The 19,826-nt window shown below is 36.7% G+C and overlaps 1 protein-coding gene across 1 annotated transcript; it reads left to right on the top strand.

Moving 5' to 3' along the window:
- Positions 1–1,833: 1,833 nt before the first annotated feature.
- Positions 1,834–16,075, top strand: SGTB (small glutamine-rich tetratricopeptide repeat (TPR)-containing, beta; the record flags this gene model as incomplete). Its single annotated transcript, XM_010018641.1, has 9 exons — positions 1,834–1,937; positions 2,715–2,784; positions 6,560–6,659; positions 8,870–8,974; positions 11,768–11,906; positions 11,994–12,056; positions 13,990–14,027; positions 14,252–14,335; positions 15,581–16,075. Coding segments are annotated over 9 exons (815 nt in total), but the record flags the coding sequence as incomplete, so codon positions are not given.
- Positions 16,076–19,826: the final 3,751 nt, after the last annotated feature.

Raw genomic sequence — 19,826 nt, 5'->3', positions numbered from 1 at the left:
CCTTGCCAGATTTAATTCTAACTGGGCCTTAGCTTTCCTAACCTGGTCCCTGGCTTCCCGGACAACATTCCTGTATTCTTCCTAGGCTGCCTGTCCTTGCTTCCGTCTTCTATAAACTGCTTTTTTCCCCTCTAAGTTTCCTCAGCAGCTCCTTATCCATCCATGGAGGTGTCCTGGCCCTCCTGCCGCACTTTGTTGTAGTCAGGACACAACACTCCTGAGCATGTAGCAAGTGATCCTTGAATATCAACCAGCAGTCTTGGGCCCCCCTGTCCTCTAGGACTATATCCCATGGAACCTTACTAAGCAGGTTCCTGAAGAGGCCAAAGTGTGCTCTCTTGAAGTCCAGGGCAGTGAACTTGCTGCATGCCTTTCTCACTGTCCTGAGGATCTCAAACTTGACCATCTCATGGTCGCTACAGCCAAGGCTGACCTGGAGCGTCACATTCCCCACCAGCCCCTCCCTGTTGGTGAGCACGAGGTCAAGCATGGCACCTCTCCTTGTTGGTTCCTCTATTACTTGGAAGAGGAAGTTGTCTTCCACACAATCAAGGAACCTCCTGGATTGCTTGTGCCGGGCTGTCCTGTCCCTCCAACAGGTATCAGGATGGTTGAAGTCCCTCATGAGGCCAAGGGCCTGTGAGCGTGAGGCTGCTCCTATCTGTCTGTAGAGCACTTCATCCACAGATTCCTCCTGATCAGGTGGCCTGTAATCACAGAATACATATACACACACACAGAAAATTGTATATAGTAATTGGCATTGACCTTTTACCTTAAAATATGTAAGCATATTTAAAACTTCAGTTAGGTATTTGGCTCTGCTTTTTTAAAGTTGATTATTGTAAGTGTATTTGCATTATTGCAGGTTTGGGAAGGCCATTTAATCCTTAAACAACAGAACATGTGGAAGGATACTGCAGATATATTTTCAAATAGGATAGTGGCTTGTGATTAATGAACCATTTTTTTAATAAACAGTGTCTTCAAATAAATATATTTTGTTCTAGGAAAAGCTAAGACTAATAAATATTTTGCGTTTATTCTTTACAGTAAATATGAGCCCTTTTTTTTTCAACTGTTATGCCATGCAGTATATGGCAATTGTGGTGTTTTGAGGTTGGGTATGTGACACATGCATAATTATATTATAAATTGTGGTGCTTTTGTTAAATCCTCATAGTTTATGTTTGGGTTTTTTAAAAAAGTCATTAAATGATTGAAAGAATTTAAATAGAGGAATTGAAATAAAAATAAATTGAAACAAATTGAAATTTCAATAAGATTGAAATAAAAGAATTCTGGTTCAAGAATAATGGCCGAAATATGTATGGATTCTTTATAGCTTGTACTATTTTTCAGCAAGCCAATTCTTTGGGGATCAGGTAGCTTCCCTTTATTTTATGAGAAGTTTCAAAGAGTTGCCTTTACTAGCTGAATAAGGAAGTGAATCACATCAAGAAATCTGGAGAGGGACTTTTTACAAGGACATGTAGTGATAGGACAAAGGGGAATGGCTTTAAAGAGGGTGGATTTAGATAAGATGTTAGGAAAAAATTCTCACTGTGAGGGTGGTGAGACACTGGCACAAGTTGCCCAGAGAAGTTGTGGCTGCTCCGTCCCTAGCAGTGTTCAGGTCAGGTTGGATGGGGCGAGGAGCAACGTGCTCTAGTGGAATGTGTCTCTGCTCAAGTCAGAGAGGTTGGAACCAGATGGTCTTTATGGTTCCTCCCAATCCAAACCATTTTATGGTTTATAAATGAATTAGTGATATTATACTTCTATTGAGAAACTGGTGATTTTTTTTTTTTTTTTTTTTTTTTCTCTTGTAAGTTGCAATTCAGTGTCTGGAGACTGTGTTTAAGATTAACCTGGAAGATACTCATCTTGCACCTCCACAGCATTTGATAGAAATGTTCACAAATTCTTTTCATAAGGTAAGCATTTCATTAGATTCTAGAGTTACTCTGCCAATATGTGCTAAGATTTCATACTCTATACACAGCCTTGAAGTGCTGCATAGGTCAATATTAAGTGGAAACTGAAGGAAAACACAAAAAAGTGAAATTTCCATACAAGTTAGCAGAATGAGAAGCTTTTGGGGCAGTGGGAGGAGTTAATTTCAGCTAGACAAGGACAATTCCATGTAGAAAGTTACTGAACAGTGAATGTCTCATTCTTAGTTGAAGGATTTTGCCCTTCAGTTAAGCATTTTGCAGTTCCCAGAGAGAAATGTCTGCAGTATGTTTGAGGTCATTGGCAGTTTGCTGATTCTTCTACTCCCATCTGGAAATAGTTTAGTTGTTCGATTTTAAAAACATCTCCATGAACACCACCCTTAAAATGGGAACTTTGAAACAAATGTTTACTAATAATACGTGCTGTCTAGGATCCCCAGTACAGGAACCATAGGAACCACCAGGTTAGCAAAAAGAGTCGAAAGTAAAAAAACCAAGACTGTAGAGACATACCAGTTCTCTGTCCCTTGATGTCCTTGAAGTGTGTAGTGAGCCATAAGGGTTTTTTAGTAGCAGAAAGCAAGCTGTCTTTCTCTTCCACGGACGTTTTGGTGATGTTTAGTTCTTTCATACTTCCTGTGCACTACAGAAAATCTGGTTGCTTGTTTATACAGTGCTGCCCAGGATGAAAGCAGTTTTTTAATAAAATCAGGGGAAATATTTTAATTAAAAAAGTCTTGGTTTGTTTGCTTACAGAATGACATGCTGCGTCTCTCAGATTCTTTACCAGAGGATGTTGAAAAGGCTGATCAACTGAAGGATGAAGGTTTGTAATAAACATAGGAATAAACATTTTATTCTTTTTATAAGATTTTTGGGTCACCATGAGTAATTACAGTATAGCAGCTGGGCTGTAAAAAGCCTTAAGCTTATATTCTTGGTGGTGATTGTTATGTTGTAAGAGGGTTAAGTGAATTGCTCCACCTGGGGTTTAAGAAATACAATCTATTCTCTCCCTTGCTCAGGAGGTTGCTTAAAAGTTAAAGGGTAACACGTAAAGTCCTGGGCAACATTCCAGAGTAGGAGACACTCTAAAGAATGCGTAGTTATTGTCTGGTGTATTACAGATTTCTCTGTTTGTCTGTGGAATTGCTATACATTTCTATTTTATATTGAAAAGGCTGTGTGATGTCAAGGATTATGTGCTAGCTGAATATGAAAACATAGGTAGAAAGCTGACCCAGCTGAAGCCAGTGGAAAAGTACTTGTGAACTTACTAGGGTTAGTATTTCACATATATGAAATAATCTGTGCACTCTGTAAAAATTGCAGAAAAGCCAATTGTTTGTTTTCCCTTTTGATTAAATGTTACTGCTGTTATGTAAGGAAAAGCAGCTGTAGCACAGAAGTCTTCACTAATGCTGCCCAAGAGTGAATCCATTTAATTTCCCCCAAAAAAGAAGTGGGGTTGGGGAAAAGGCATGTAGCATTGATAACAGATGTGAATTGTTACCAGGTGGATTGATGCTTTATAAATCACTTTTTTTTGACCTGTTGTATTTTCAGATATTTGAGTTTTGTAGGAAAAATACCTAAGTGTCTAATTGCAAGGCAGATTTAATCCTCTCAAAAATTTCAGGATAATGATGTGGAAAAAGTTCTAGTGTTTTTGAGAATGTGTCCCATGTCTGTCTTGTCTTAAAACTGGCCATCTGTAGTCATGAATGCAGTTCATTACTGGCTCTGAAAGTAGGTTTTCCTAATTGGTGAAGTTGTTCATTAGCTCTTGAATTGTAAGGATAAGAGCTCAAACAAGGTTAGGTCAGAAGTGAAGAGAAGTTTTTAAGTTGTAACATACCTGCTGTACATGCGGGCTTTTCATTTTGCTGTCACTGCCAGCTCGTGGAAGTGAAGAGTACCTGGAAGACTCAATACGGTTATTGGACTGTAGGGATAGTCAGCACTTCCCAGGTGTGGGTGTTGTAGCAATACTGGGTTTAAATACTGGGTTTAAAAGACTTGTGTCTTGTTATCTGTCAGCCCACAGGGGTTTGTGAAATAGACTGAGGAAATTAAATTAATGCATGCAATGTATTAGTCTTCATGTGGTGTTACTAAAGCAATTCCATATCTCTACTGAAAAAATGGAAACAGTCTCAACTTTGACAAAGGGCCATTTAAAGTGTCTGCTATCAGGGGCATTAGTAAGCATTTTGGAACAGCTTGAAATGCCTTTGTTTAATTTCTCATAATAAAATTAAAACTTCCTGTCCTGTTGCTCTGTCATATTAATCCTCCTCACTTTCACACATGTGTTATCAATCACCACTATGATGCTTTTTAGTTATGACTATTCTCTGCCTTGAGTTAGGGAGATAAATTAGATAACTTGAGAAAGTCCATTTGACCCATATCTTCTGTAATACTGTAATTCTATAACTCTGTCATTTCCTTATTTCTGTCTGTATGTTCTTACAAATGGAATAACTTTCCTCACCTTTTGCATCCACCCCACTGCTTATCGTCTGCTCTCAGTAGAAACTGGCTAATGAATGTCAAAACAGAATCAGATACCTGGGTTTTCTTCCTTGGTTATTATAAAACTAGGAAGTACTCTACCCTCCAGGCTAGTAAATAATTTATTTGTCTACCCTTGTATATCACTTGACACTTTAGCTTAATATAAGCTATGTAAGTGCATGGATTATGTGCAGGTTTGGATAGTGTAACAGTGGCTTGATCCTTGAAATATATGAGTATTACCACAGTATAAATTATAACAATAGGTAGTATTTTCATTATAGACACACATTGAAAAGTATAACCATTTGTGGGGTTTTTTGTCTTCAGAATTTTTGTCTGGCATTGAAATAAAGTATTACAGTTGCTTTTCCTTTTGTCCTGAATTGCTTAGTCTAAGCAGAAAGAATAGGTCTAGCTATTTATCTATTTTCCCTGAGTTAATTTTAAGCTGGAGAGAGAGCAAGAAAGGTACCTGTTAATACTAGCTCCAACTTACCCTGCACCCCAGGTCATCTTTCGTTCAGAGCAGTGTCAGAAATTCCCACTTTGATAGTCGTTAATGGCAGTTTTGTTTTAGAGGAGTGTTAACTACTGCAATCTCATTGAGCGCAGCTAACTTGCAAGTCTTTTATCTGACAACAGAATTTAGTGTACAGACTTTTACCTTAGATCAAAGGGAAGATGTGCAGATGGTGAGCCTCTGGAACTGAGACAGATATGGTTAGGTATCAGTTTGTGTATATTCAAAATATGTGTGTATTTTGAAGGTATAAACACAATTACAGTTTTAGTTTGCCTTCTTAGTGGCAGGGATCACTGACTATAATTAGTCTAAAATAGTACTATTAGGAAGAGGTGATTTTGTACTACCTTAATGATACTTAGTTACTTAAATCTGGTTTTGCTTATTAAGCTCTCCATGTCCACAAATAAATGCAAGTATAGTTGTTTTCATTTAGTACAGGCATGAGACTGCCTGCTGCACAGTCCTCTGCTTTCTGTCAGTCAAGCTGTTGCAATGACTGAGCTTTTCCAGCCTTTGCTTATGCGGTTACCTACAGCTGTAGTAACCTGTGGACCCATTTCTTCTCTTGCTTATTTTGGGAGAGATTGGGAATATTTTGCCAAAATACAAGGGAATCTGTAGAAGTCCGTAATTTTCCTGACAAATTCTTGACATTTCTGGGAACATAAGGCTTCTACAGAACCTAGTAGGCCAAAGATCCATAGTCTTAGGAGCAGGGACAATCTTAAACTTGGGCGCTCTGAATTAGGACTTTTTCTCTACTACTCTGTCATCAGGAAAGAAAGAAACTACCAGGTCTGCACTCTGGTGAGGAGGAAAGAATGTGTAAAATATCTATCTTTTGTTTTGAAAGGTCTTACTCCAGAATTTTCTTTACACAGAAAAGTAATGTATTTTAATTTTTTTTTTCACTGGACTTGAAAGATATGAAATACGAACTTTGTTATAGAGTAGAAATTCTGAGCTTTGTTGGTGAGAAATGTTACTTCTGAATCATTTTAGATTTCCTGTGCTATACATATTTTTCTTTATCTTAATGAGTAAATTATGTGGCATTACAATATTTAGTGCCAAAAACAGTGCTTAGTTTTGCTTTTGTTTCATTGTTCATGTTAGATGGATAGTTACAAGCAAGTTGTTGGGACATGTGAGAAAATGAGACCAAAAAGGAGTTAACATGTAGCCTATTGGATTATGAGGCTTGAAAAGATAGTTAAGACTGATGAGTCTGTGTTAGAGTGGAACCGCAATTACAGTTACACTTCTCAAAAGTGATCTTTGCTTAACAGCATAAACTAGCTGGAAAGTATAAAATAGCAAGGTAAGAAGGGGAAGGTTTATGTGGTGGACTACAATACACATAGTAAGCTTTACAGACATAGTAGATGGTTTTATTTGCATTATTCCATGCCAATTCTACTTAAAAAAATGTATTTCAAAAAACTGTATTCATAACTTCCTTATGTAGGTGCTATAATGTGGCTGCTCTATTTCTTTCATACATAGCATGGTTTCTTTTAACTACTTAAAAGCTTTTTATAATTTATTTCAGGTAATAATCATATGAAAGAAGAAAATTATGGTGCTGCCGTGGATTGTTATACTAGGGCTATAGAATTGGATCCAAAAAATGCAGTCTATTATTGCAACAGGTAAAAAAAAAAAACCATACTCTTTTCATTGCTTAAGTTCATTAACATTATTTTAAAGACATATTTATGAAGTAGATCAAGACAACATGAGGGTAGAATACCCCAGAATGTTATCATGTTAATTTTGTAAAAAGATCTCAAGTAAAACCGAGCTCATTCAGCATGTCTGTATCAGTTAAAGGTGTAATATGGGCTTTAAAATTACTGTTAACACTTAGGCTTAGGTTTTTGTGAGTTAGGCTGTCTATATTAAATCATAACATAGGCTGTGATATCCAGTCTGTTGAGAGTAATCAGAACTTTTTTTTCTGGTGTTCTGTTGACTCCGATGCTGTATCTCACCTAATATTGACTTCCCCTGGGAAAGAATATTATCAATGTGGGTTATCAATATCAATTCTGGAGATTTCAAGCATTGTATAAATACTCACCAGTTTTATGCATGAGCTGCTAAAAAACATCAAGGTTGTTGTTTCATTGTATAATCTGTTCTTCAGCATAGTGAAGACATAGTGACATGGTTGCAGGTGAAGTCTGGAAGTGCAGTAGCAGAAGTATGGTTTTTCAGTATACTGCCCAGAAGACCAGCATAAGAGCAAAGGCATCACAGCCTATGAACCCTAATGGAATTAGCCTCTCCTTAGAGCCACTCTGCTTCTAGTGTCTTCAGTGCCTATGTTACCAGAAGTGCTGCCAGTTGCCAGTGCTGTCAGTTACCAGTTGAGTGCTGTCAGTCTGGCCTTATGGCACTGTACCCAGAGGATTTTTCTATTTTTGGAGTTGTGCTTCCATTACTTCAGTGTTAAGTGCCTGATAAATACAAGTGAAAGATTCAGTGTTTCATGGCAAGCATAAGAAGAAAGGAAATGAGCAGTTTACTAGTATTTTACATCTTTAAGATGCAGTTCAAAGTGTATATCATCTATTTTGCTTGAGAAAACTGATCATGTAAGTGATCTTAGGTATAAAATGGAAAGAGAAGACCAGATTCAAAAGACCCCCAAAATCACGGGAAGTTTCCTCAAAATGGACTTAAGCACCAAATATGTAATTGATAAGAGAAAAAATACTTCACCATGTGTTACATCATCACATAGCACATCTGTGAGGACAAAAATAAATCTTGATTTCAGTAACTACAGTAGTGTATGAAGTTACTTAAAAGAGGACAGGCTTAGAGTTTCGTGGGTGATGCAGTTAGTTGAATAAATTTAGGCCTTATTCTTACCTTTCTTCAGCTAGTTTGGGAGCAGTGGAGACATATGCCTTCAACAGTATTGCTTTTTATGCACAGCAGCAAGAAAAAGAGCTGAGATGCCCTTCAAGTTTAAACTAGATGTATAAATTTTTTGTAAACATGGAAGAAACATTTTCTGTTCAAACATGAGAAACTAGGCATTGTCCCCAAATTTTATCCACTGGCATCTGTGGAGTTGGACAACCATTAAGTAGCCTAAATATTTAAAATACAAAAGTAGTCCCATTCAGAAGAGATTTTAATCAAAGTCAAAAATGAAACTTGGAGGTTATCACAGGAGACAGGATTGAATATAGTGATGATTGTAGCAGCTAGCATTCCTAATAAACAAGAAGAATGCTTTATGAAATGGCAATAACTGTCATTTCTACTCTAGTAGAATATATGTACCTATACTATCAAGGAAGAACAAATAAGAATGTTTTGAGACCTTTCAAACTGGGAAAGTTTTGCTTACTAATCTGTTCCAATGTCCTTTTTTCTTGTTAAAAAATTGAGCAGGGAAGAATCACAACATTCTTTTGAATGGCAGTTTTCTTGCTGGAAAATGCCAATTGTGTAAAATACTTCTGCTTGAGCAATGATTTTATGTAAAATACTACTTGAGAGTTTCACTTCTTGTAATAGGTTTTATGATGTATTTTGTGCATAGTCATATACTGGATCTAAACCAGTTCCTCAGAATTATTTGCCCTTTGTGTTCTCAAAGGTGAGTGTGTGTTCTCCAAAGCCTTAGTCTCATAATGAACTTAAACACATACTTAATTTGGAACATATGCTTATCCCACTTAGTTGAGGAAAGCTGAGGTATTACCTAAAAAGTGAATGAAAAGTAGGTAAGATTAAAGAAGTCGGAAGTTGGTCATGGACATGTCAATATCCAAGCTTGGGTTTTTTAACTTTATTGCTTTTTTGACAAAGCTTTCTCCTTTCCCTCTCATCTTCCTGTTAGGGCTGCTGCTCAAAGTAAGCTCAACAACTACAATGAAGCAATAAAGGATTGTGAGAGTGCCATAGCAATAGATCCAAAGTACAGCAAAGCATATGGGAGAATGGGGTAAGCTAATACAAATCTGAATGAACACTGAAGACTCAAGTGTAAATCACCATAATATTCTGAAATAAGTGGAGCTGGGTTGTTTTACTTAGCTGACATACTTGTTCTGAAAGTGCAGCAATTTTCTGAAGATGACCCTATCAGGATACCAGCTTTAAGTTTTACGTATGTCGTTGGTCTCAGCATTTTCATATCAGATTTCATCAGTTTGGAATTATTCTTCTTTCAATTTATCAACTTTGCAAATTTAGTTTAGAAAGTCATAATGTGTTTTTTGCACCTCCTACCTAGTTATGAGTAATCAAAATCTGCAGTTGGAATTGTGAATCTGTTAATGATGCTGTTAAGAGAAAAGAATCCTGAAGCTGGGAGAATAGAGGCTTAATTTTTCTGTTCAGTAGTTCTTTGGAAGCCAGTATTTTAGCAAGGCTAAGCTATGTCCCTCTGGTAGTTTTTCTCAGTCATGTCTGAGAGATTAACAGTATAGCCTCTTCAGGTGGTGGGTCTGATTAAGTGCTGTCTGGAAAAATTTCAGGAATGTTCTGAATGGGATATCTATTTGAGTGAAGGGCTATTCTTCCAAAATGTGTAGCTTTGCATTTTCAATAATCAGACATGCTGTGGGTGTTGGCTGAATGCTGCATAAGGCTTTTGAGGTTGTATTTATGCTAGTAAATTGAACATTGCTTGAGATTGTGCATTGGGTCAGCTGGCACAAAATGGCCTGTGTCCATGTTATTAATAAGTCTAGTTTGCAGCATGGAGTAGCCTCATCCAAACTGCCTATTGCTAAATTGCATTGGCCTGTGTTAAATTCTGAACCATGCCCCCAAATTGTCTGGGATAATGCTTGTTGGCCTGGGACAAACCATGCCAGCGGTCATTTATTTAATATCAAAGATGATGGAGTTCTATCACTTGAAACCTTTCCACAACACAGTTTATTTTACTAAAGCAAAGGTAGCCTGTCTGGAGATGATTAATTCACTTTGAAATTTTAGGGACTGTTGCATTGGTTCTGTCCTATTTAATTCTTTAGGTTGTTTCTTCATATAGCACAGCCTGAGATCCCCTGGTTTCAGTGAGATGGAAGGATGGTACAGCTGATTTAATTGGAAATTGGAGGGTATTTTAGAGTTTGGGGTGTAAATTTGGGGTGCCTTTTGATAAACAGTGTTAAGTGGGATCATTCTTACGCAATCAAGCTTCTCTTTTTTTTTCCTTTTTTTTTTTTTTTTTTTAAATTGTCCAGTTGTTTAGGTAGAGGGTACATTCAGAGCTAAAAGCCACTGCTTGTATCCATCAGCAGATGGATAAAATAATACATCTGGCATAAGCTTAATGATGAAACAGTGCTCGTTTAGTAGTAACTGAAAAACAAAAATAAGTGCAGAAACCACCTCAACAAAAACTCCTTATGAGAAAGCTGTTTTCTCTGCATTATAATAATGCAGAGAATGCATAACATAATGCATTACTGAATTATGCAAGCATGTTAGTTTTTCTCAGGATTTGGCAGAAGCTCTCTAAGTTACAGAAAGATGCAGAACTGCCACAGAAATATGCAGACACAGGAGCCATGTAGACAGTTAAAGTGATACTGCCAGCATGACCCTGAGAGAGCACTTGTCTGGGTAGGAACTGTGAGGAAAGAAACTCTTGCCTGCTGGTTTTGACTGGAACTGTGTTCCAAGAAGCAGAATTTTACATATTTTCTCTGTAAAAAAACCCCACGATTGCATCACAGAAATACCAGATTCCATTTCTTGTCTGGTCAGATACTTTTGGCAAGTAAATGGGCCAAAAGGGAGAATGTTTTTTATGGGAGTAACTGTGTTAAGAAAGAAAACATTAATATTTCATGTTCCTCCAGAAGCATTACTGGAAGCTCCTGGAGATTCATGCTGTTAGTGAGTTCATCACTGAGTGTGATGGCTGTGACTCTAACACACCAAGCTCTCTGGCCTGAGATAAAAGACAAACGTCTGTTAGTGGGCATTAGCAGAGGCTTATCAATCAACACAGTCTGTGCAGCTCAGCACATACCGGGGAGGAACTGGAGTACTGAATAGCTGAATGTGGGATCACAGATCTTCCACAAAATGTGGAAAAGATCAGTTTAGTTTTGTCATCAGTATAAACTGAAAATACAGAAGGCATAATAGAAACTGCAGTCAGATGGACCAGATGGAAAGGTGATGTTTTAAATGTAGTAGCTAACTGAATTTGAAAACAAATACTGTTTCAAAAATGGTAGATCTGTCCTGTGCTCTCCTGAGCTGCCAGGCATGGTTCTTTTTCAAAACATTAAGCAGACTTCTCTGATACAAGGGTTTCTTACAGCATCTTGCAGATGTTATTGGTATTCTGTAACCCCTTTGTCAAGCTACTGAAGTTAGAAGATTTGAAAGGAGAACCTTGAACTCATTCCAAGACAAAAATCTATTATGCTGAAACTTGTGGTTCTAGTGTTTGGTTTCTTGAAGCTGCAAAACTCATGTTAAGACTATCTTTGCCCTACTTACCCATGTATCACTGAATCACTTCATGATGCCCAAGGAGTTTTTAAACTTGCATATATATGGAACAGACAATACGAGTTCCTAAAAGATTATCCCTACTGCAAAAGCAAGTGCTTGTTACACTAAGCAGTAGTAGCGCAATAGCAAAACTTGCATAACTTAGTGCTCAAGCTAAAAATTAATTGTGAGATACTGTTTGAGAACAGAAAATGTATCATTATCTTTTGATGGTCATTTATGTTCTACCCAGGATTTCTTTATTTCACATTAGGTTGGCTCTGACCTCAGTGAATAAATATGAAGAAGCAGTTACCAGTTACCAAAAAGCACTGGATCTTGATCCAGAGAATGACTCTTATAAATCAAATTTGAAAATAGCAGAACAGAAACTAAGAGATATGTCCAGTCCTGTAAGTTAGCTCTGTATCTATTTATTTACAATAGTTTTAAGGGGTATTTTGTAGGTAAACTTACCTTCAGTTGCAATTTGTTTGTAGACTGGAACTGGACTGAGTTTTGACATGGCAAGCTTGATAAACAATCCTGCGTTCATTAGTATGGTGAGTATATTTCAAGCTTTATATTGTTTTTAAAACTGAAATTTTAAGAACAACTCTTTTTAATAACACAAGCAATTCTAATGCTTATTATAATGGCAGTGGTTTCATTATACTGCATTTAAACTTTTTAAGTAATCCTATGCTCAAAACAAGAAGTGAAGCATAAATCTCCTGTAACACCTGTCTTATTTCCAATTGATTCTGTCATGCTTATGAACAACAGTGTGCATAGATTAGCTATGCTGTTATAGATGGCATCATAGTAAAACACTGGTCAACAGCATGATGAAAATTTCTTTGCTATTCTCCATATAGCGGTTAACAATAAATACAAAGAAATCACCTCTTAAGTGAATAGCAGTTGATTCAGATTGAAGACTGAACTAACTGTGCCCAAGAGACCTTTCTATTCTTACACTTTCAATTTATCCCTGATAATTAAGTGTGCAAAACTTCATGCAATGTGCAAACAACAAATATAAACAATATATAGTGCATTCCTTCTAGTACAATAGCTAATTGTGGTTTTGTTCCCAAGTAGTTACTGCCCCTCTGGTACTTTCATTAGGACAGGACATGTCAACCATGCTTCTGTATGGAAGTGCACTGCATGCAAGAGAGATCAATACATGTAGCCCGATAGAGTGGTCCAACTAATATGGGTGGTAGGCAAGGAAGAAGTGAGCAAGTTCTCCAATGGCATGAGTGGTTAAATGGCACTGGAATTCTGTGTACCACTTGAACAGCCACATGAACTACTCAGGCAATCTGCATCTGTTTATAGAGTCAAAGATGTACTCTTCAATATGGAGTTAACTATGGGGAAAGGATTTTTTTTACATAATTTCCAGAAGATGCCTGGTCAAGTGAATAGAACACAGGGCATGCACCCAGGAATGAAGGAATTATTTTTGTGTGATGTAGTTTTTGTTTTTAAGGAAAAAAAACAAACTTCACTGTCTGACCTTGATAAAGTTATTTCTAGCGTCCTTTCTGGGGGCCCCTAACTTATATCAGATTATTGCTGATGGAAGAAAAAAAAAAAATCCTGTACTACCCGTAGAATTGACCTGTAGTTGGCATTTTATATCCAACTCTAAGCTCAAGAAGACTGTTTACTTTTGAGATAGATTACATATATAAAGATATTGATCAATAAAATTAATATTGTGTATATTTGGGTTTTGCAGTTTGTTTAATAAGAGATACTGCATTGTGCCTGTTGGTCTTGTATTCATACAAACATTGATTTCTGGAGGAATTATGTTACTAACTTTGAAATATCACCTGGTTTATAGTATCTGTCCATATACACCCTTACACTGTGGTAAACACAATATAATTTTTGAGGTATCTCATGAATGAGAAATTTAAATAATCTCATGCTTACCACAATTATCAGAGAAGATTTGTTACCATAAAACCAGGCTCTGAAAAAACTTCACACTCTGGTTTATTCTGCAGTATTTTGTGGCTGTAATCTTAACAAGTTATACCCAGTAGTAACAGTCACTGCAAAACTGATTTATCCAGGCTGAGAATCAACAAAATACAGAAAGACAATACAGACCTTTCTCCAAAAAACAACAGCAAATTTTTGTCCTTGGAATTCTTAATTATTTTTTCCCCCCATTTTCTGGTACAGGCTTTTTATATTTAATGTCATCTTGATGTATTTTTATGTCTGAATCTGTAACAACTATTTTTATCTAGTTTAACAGATTTTCTTGGCTTTATGTCTTTGAAACACATTCCTGTAATGATTATTTTTGCTGGGGACTGTACATCTCCATGTATATAAACTTCGCTTAATTTTATAATGGAACACAGAATACAGCGTGTTTCTTGATTGTTTTTTTTTTTCCCTTATTTTTCTCAGTGATACGTAAGTAGTAAATGTGTTACAATTTCAGCTTTATGTTGTCTATTCTAGGCAGCAAGCTTAATGCAGAATCCTCAAGTTCAACAACTGTAAGTATTTAAAACAGAGTACCATTAAAATGAATGTTTTTAGGGCTTTGAATTAAGGTGGATAAAAATTAATTTTATTTTTGCTTACTCTAAATAAGCTACTGCAGTTTCCTCCTCTCGCAGCTTATTTCCTCCGAGCAATTAAAACAAGAACTGTGGTTTATTGTTTACTCTAAGGGTCCCTGGGGCATACCCCAATGCCAACACTGTGCTAACTGTTCCAGGATGTCGGGGATGATGTCGAATGCCATTGGTGGCCCTGCTGCAGGTGTTGGTGGCCTGTCGGATTTGTCCAGCCTGATCCATGCGTAAGTAAGAACTGTATAGGTTTTGGCTGTCATGTTTGTAAAAGCACCATTGTGTAACATCTGTTTAAAAGGGATAGCGTCAAGCCAATTATACTGTGGCCTGTTGCTATTGTATGTCTGATTATTATTAAAACTGGGAACATAAGGATTTAATTTCCACTATCTTTTTGTTTGCTTTATATGTTTCCATCAATTGGAATGACTGAACCGTATGCTCAGTTTCACTTTCTGCTTCTCCTACACTGTTTACTTTCTAAATGCCACTTACTAAAAATGCTCCCTTAAATCCTGAAGTACTCCTACGCGTGCTTTCAAATTGTGTTGATAAATCTACTACCTGATACCCAAGACATTAGTTTGAAAAGCTACAGATTTACTTAGTATAGGTTGCAACAAGTGCTGCACTTGCATCCTTCTGTTTAGACTAGGAAGGCTTCAGGGAACTCGGTATGATGAGTGGCTTTCACAAAAACCAGGACCCAAGGCTTTTATAGTATAACAAAAATCCATCTGGATGAGTCTGCACAAAAATGCCATTTGCTTATATAGCAAGACATTTTAAAGTGCATACAGGTTTACTTTATTCTAGCCTATTTCAAAGTATTTTTAAGTTTTGCCCGTTCAGGACAAAAATGAAAAAGTTAGATATAAGCCACGCCAGGCTATTCATGAAGTAGCGTTTTACTTGCTTTTTCTAGTAAACGAGTGTTAAGCTTATATTTTATATAAAATTAATGTCACCTATTAATTTAACTCTTAAGCTAGAGCTGTTACAGAGATGAATCTGTCATTACTTCAGTCATATAAGACATAAAAGGTGTAACTGTATGCTTACTTTCTACTAATGAAGTCCTGCTCACAAGTACACATTGGCAGCTGCACACTGCATTTTTGGAAAAACTAATGCAAGGTTGCACCTCAAGAGTAGTTATCTTAAACAACCTCACAAAAAGAAGGTAGCACATCACTGGAGCAGATTGATTGCTGAATTTTAGTTTTTACTTTCTCCTCCATGACATCAAGTAGGAGTAATAGTCCTAAAGAATGAAAATTAAGATCTAATGATAATCCTGTTTGGAGAGACTTTTACTAGATAAAGTCAAAGTACCTTGATTAAGACTATACAGCAAGTTACTTTCAGTCTTAACTTTCATATAATACACCTTTCAGTTGTATTGGGATGTCTGGTTTTCTTACAGATGCTGCTTGTCATTTTTTTTCACTTGATTTTACTGTTCAACACAGGGGGCAGCAGTTTGCACAACAAATACAGCAGCAGAATCCAGAGCTCATAGAGCAACTGAGAAATCACGTCCGGAGCAGATCTTTCAGTGGCAGCACCGAAGAGCATTCCTGACTTAAAGGAGGCATGTGAATCGGAATGGTATATAACCCCAAAATGCGTACCATAGTTAGTAGCAAAAGCACCATTGTAACTCTTCTGCTTGAATAGAAGACAGAAAATTCTTTGTGCGTGTTTGCAAACAAGAATAAATCTGTTAAACAGATCTATTGCACATAACTTGGAACATATCGTTTATGTATAGTTAACTCTTGAAAATTAATACACTAATAGGTGGTTTATTAAAATCCCTAAGTACAAGTCATTTTCAGTATGTGCATTAGATTGATCTCCAGGGCTATTGAGTGAGGAGGAGTTTTGTAATGGGCTGATCTTGCGTAACAGCTCAATTCTAAAATCCTACTCTAAGTCACGTTATGGTAAAAATCATTATGGCTCTACTCCCTGTCAAATATTGAAGCAGTAGGCCCATCTGATATACCCTTTTATAATGAGCATAAATTGGTTTTGGAGTATAGAATGCACTTAAAACTAATGCTTGAAAAGTCTGTTTCTTTAAGCCTGTGGAGAGGCTATAGTAATGTATTTTTCAACTTCACTGGGCAGGAGGGAGGGAGATGATGGCATACAATGGAGTACCGCAATTGTTGAGAAAGAGGAGACACTAGTTCTGAGTAGGATAATACACAGAAATCAAGATGGAACTTGGCTTGGGAAAGGAAGTATTAAGAAGTTTTAGGCTTTTCTATTGCCATGTATACCCTCAGATCATGATGGCAGCCCTGGAGGTCAGCATTCTGGCACTATTTTCCTACGCATGGCAAACTGTATTACATTCTGTATGTATGCAGTATTTAACATAAGCTTAAAATTCCTAACTGTAATAAGCTAAAACTGATCCTGTGACTGTACAAATAACTAATACTGAAAATTTATAAAAAATAACTTGCCTTAGGATTCTCTTTCTATTCTTGTGTGGTAAGTCACTGGCTTAAACAATTAATGATATTATTTTTCTTTTTCTTTCAAGTTCCATTATATATATCTATGTTAAAGTGATGGTTATATGGCCAAGTTAAAGATTTTTTCCACTCTACTGTATTTTTATTCCTACCCTGGCTTTTCTTGCTCAGTTTATCTTACTCTTTCAGAGACCACTGCATTTCTGTATTTTTATTATGTTAACTTTTTTATGCTGCTTACTGTTTACACTGCTTTCCAGTACAATGTATGCTTGTTTTTACTCCAGAGAGGTTCTCAACACTCACATTTTCCTCTTTGTATATCAGAACTAATTTGAGGAGCCTGCTTTGATTTCTAAGACAGGGTGATATCTGCTGGACAGATAGTCTAGAGGAGGTATGTGGAGGATTAACATTAGACTCTCAAATGGAGAAATATGCAGGAACTTCTGGACCTTAGACTTCGTATCAGATTCATCTTGAGGTCAAAAAAGAGCACCACAAGTAGAAACAAATGTAAAATTTGGAGTTACCTGCTTGACGTGAGCAAATGCTAGTTATGTATCTACTTTGAGTCTTCCCCTATTAAAACGGAGGGAGGGATGAAATGCAGTTGGATCCAAGGAGAAATGAAAAGAATTGGAGAAAACAAAAAACTAGGAAATCTGTATTACCATCTGTTGAATAAAGAGGTAAAGCTTAATACAGCAACTATAAAACAACTTTTAACACATTGCATACTTTATTCAATGGAGCTTGCCTATACACAGCATTAAAATGCTTTAAATTCTCTAACTATGTTTCCATACTTGCCTTTTGAGGCATTAGGGATACTTCAGCTTTATATTAAAAACACATTTCCAAGCAACAGCTTCTGAATTAACATCTGATGACGAAGATAATCTCAAAACAGCATCTTTTTTCAGAGGTTGTTTATATCCTGAATCTAATCCATTCAAGAAAACTGATACCTAAGTTCCCTTACAGTTAATGACAGGATACCATTTACAAGAAAGAGCAATGGAAGCTGTAAGTGGGCTACAACTATTGTACAAACATTGCTTGGAGTGGCATGTTGTGTCAGGAGAGAAGCACTGCTCCTAGCATGTCTCCTGGTAAAATTCATGGTTCCTTTTAGTGCTCTCTCTTTTGTATTTTCACCTGCTCAAAGTGAGTTTTACTAGCTTTGATACGGGGAACCAGTAAATCCAGAGTGGGCTGGACAGCACTGCAATCTCTCTCACACTCCATTTATCATGCTGTCAGTTGCCCTTCTACTTTAAGACAGAAAAAAGTGTTAAGAACCTCTTGAGAGTTCCTAAAGACCAGCAAAATACAATACTACTCAAAGACTGGCTGCAGAAGTTTTACTGTCAAGTAAAATATAGCTTACTGGATTTATGGGAGAACTATCCCCAGGGTTAAATGAGATGAAGCATTGGTTAGTTACCTGAAAACTACTCTTGAAATCATCTTTATAGAGTGGTTACTTTCCTTTCACATACTGCAATATTGTCATGTTTGGGTTTAACTCCAGTACAGACAGTATGTAACCAGAGTATTTATTAAAATACTGATGGCATTAGCTAACCCTTTAGGAATGTGCTACAGTTGGCACACTTCTTACTTAACTTGTAAACATTCTTTGTTTCTTGTATATTAACAGAAAGGGCTTTATAGCCTAAATGAAAAGCAGTGAAACCAATAACAGGAGCTGTCATTACATGCTTTTCCACTGAAACCAGAAATAAGGGGATCATTTATACTGAAGTCTATTTTGCCTTGAATAGGCTAGATTGTTTCACAGAGTCATGCAATATGTCTTAATCACAGGGTGAGGAAGGAATCTTTTCCTGTGTAATAACTGCACTTTATTTTGCACTAAAATTTTTCATCCTGCTAGATTGGGTGGTAAACCACAATCCCTATAAATACTGCTTTAAGGTCAACTGCAGTTTATCATTCAACTAAGCAAATATGCATTTAACACTGAATTGGTTTTATATCATTACTGTTCCATCAGCATATAGATGTGATAATTGTTAGAGAAGAAAATGTCTTGCACTAGAATTGTAAACTCCTGTAACCTGCTTGCATGGAAGTATATTCTTTAAACTATGCCTGATCGTAAAGACACTAACTGAAAAATTCAGCTTAGAAATTGTTTCAGTTGCACGTTTGGTTTTGTAACAAGTCTGCAGCTTTGGATTCATACACTGTTTCAGGGCTACAGAAAGTCATACTGGCAAAATGCAATTTGTCTACCATTTCTGTATCTCTCCTCCTACCTCTTGTTACCATATGGTTACATTTCCTTCAACTTGTGTCAGTTTAACTTGAAAATAGATTATAAATAAAGTTATTTACATTTTTTGTCTGGATAGTTGTGGTTCTACTGTTTTAGTTTGTTGACATATCTGGAGTAACAGGTAATTTGCATTCTTTATTAAACTGCAGAGCAACAAACATAAACAGGTATTTTGGATGTTCAGGATATAGTTTTAATTTATTTTCCCTCCTGTATTGACTCATTCCCTTGATTTAGTAAGCTGATCCTAAATTTATCCAATGTTGTAAAATTGAATTTTATGCTTGAGGCTCCTATGTATGGAATTTTTAAATAAAGGAAGTCCAAAGCAAGGTTGCTACATGCCAGTACGGTAGCTGAGAAACATGACAAGCCACTGGGTAGAGTCTTTTAACACTAGTTTAACTAGTTAACTAGTAAAGCCAGTAACCATTTTCTGTAAATGGCTACTTTTAGGTGACCTTATATATTTCAGCCAAAAATGTTTCCATCTTTTGTCAAAACAAAGCCAGCGAAAAATACAATTCAGTGCTTAACCAAATCCTGAATTCCTTCCTGCATGAGATTTGAAGTACTTGATCTAGGGCAGCCTTGAAAGGCTTTTTCTCCTAATTTTCTTAAAAATCCACTTAAATGCCTGTGGGGTGGGTAGAATAATTTGCACTACCTTAGTTCAACAATGCAAAATGCCCCAAGTTCTACATGGTTTCAGTTCCCTTACTAACTGGGGAGTAATATGCCTGTTCACAGCATGCCCGTATGGCAGGGACACACAACTCTGCGCAAGATTGCAGCTAACTGTGACAGGTTTTCTGTATTACTCGTTTCCAAAGACTAAGCCACAACCAGCACATTCTTTGGCTGATACTCTACTTTCTAGCTGCTAGTGCTTCAACAGTGCCAGCTGTACTCTCTCAT

The sequence above is a fragment of the Nestor notabilis genome, unplaced genomic scaffold (assembly GCF_000696875.1).
Source record: "Nestor notabilis isolate BGI_N333 unplaced genomic scaffold, ASM69687v1 scaffold15517, whole genome shotgun sequence".
NCBI classification, from domain to species: Eukaryota; Metazoa; Chordata; class Aves; order Psittaciformes; family Psittacidae; genus Nestor; species Nestor notabilis.
This window is presented reverse-complemented; position numbering and strand designations above follow the sequence as displayed.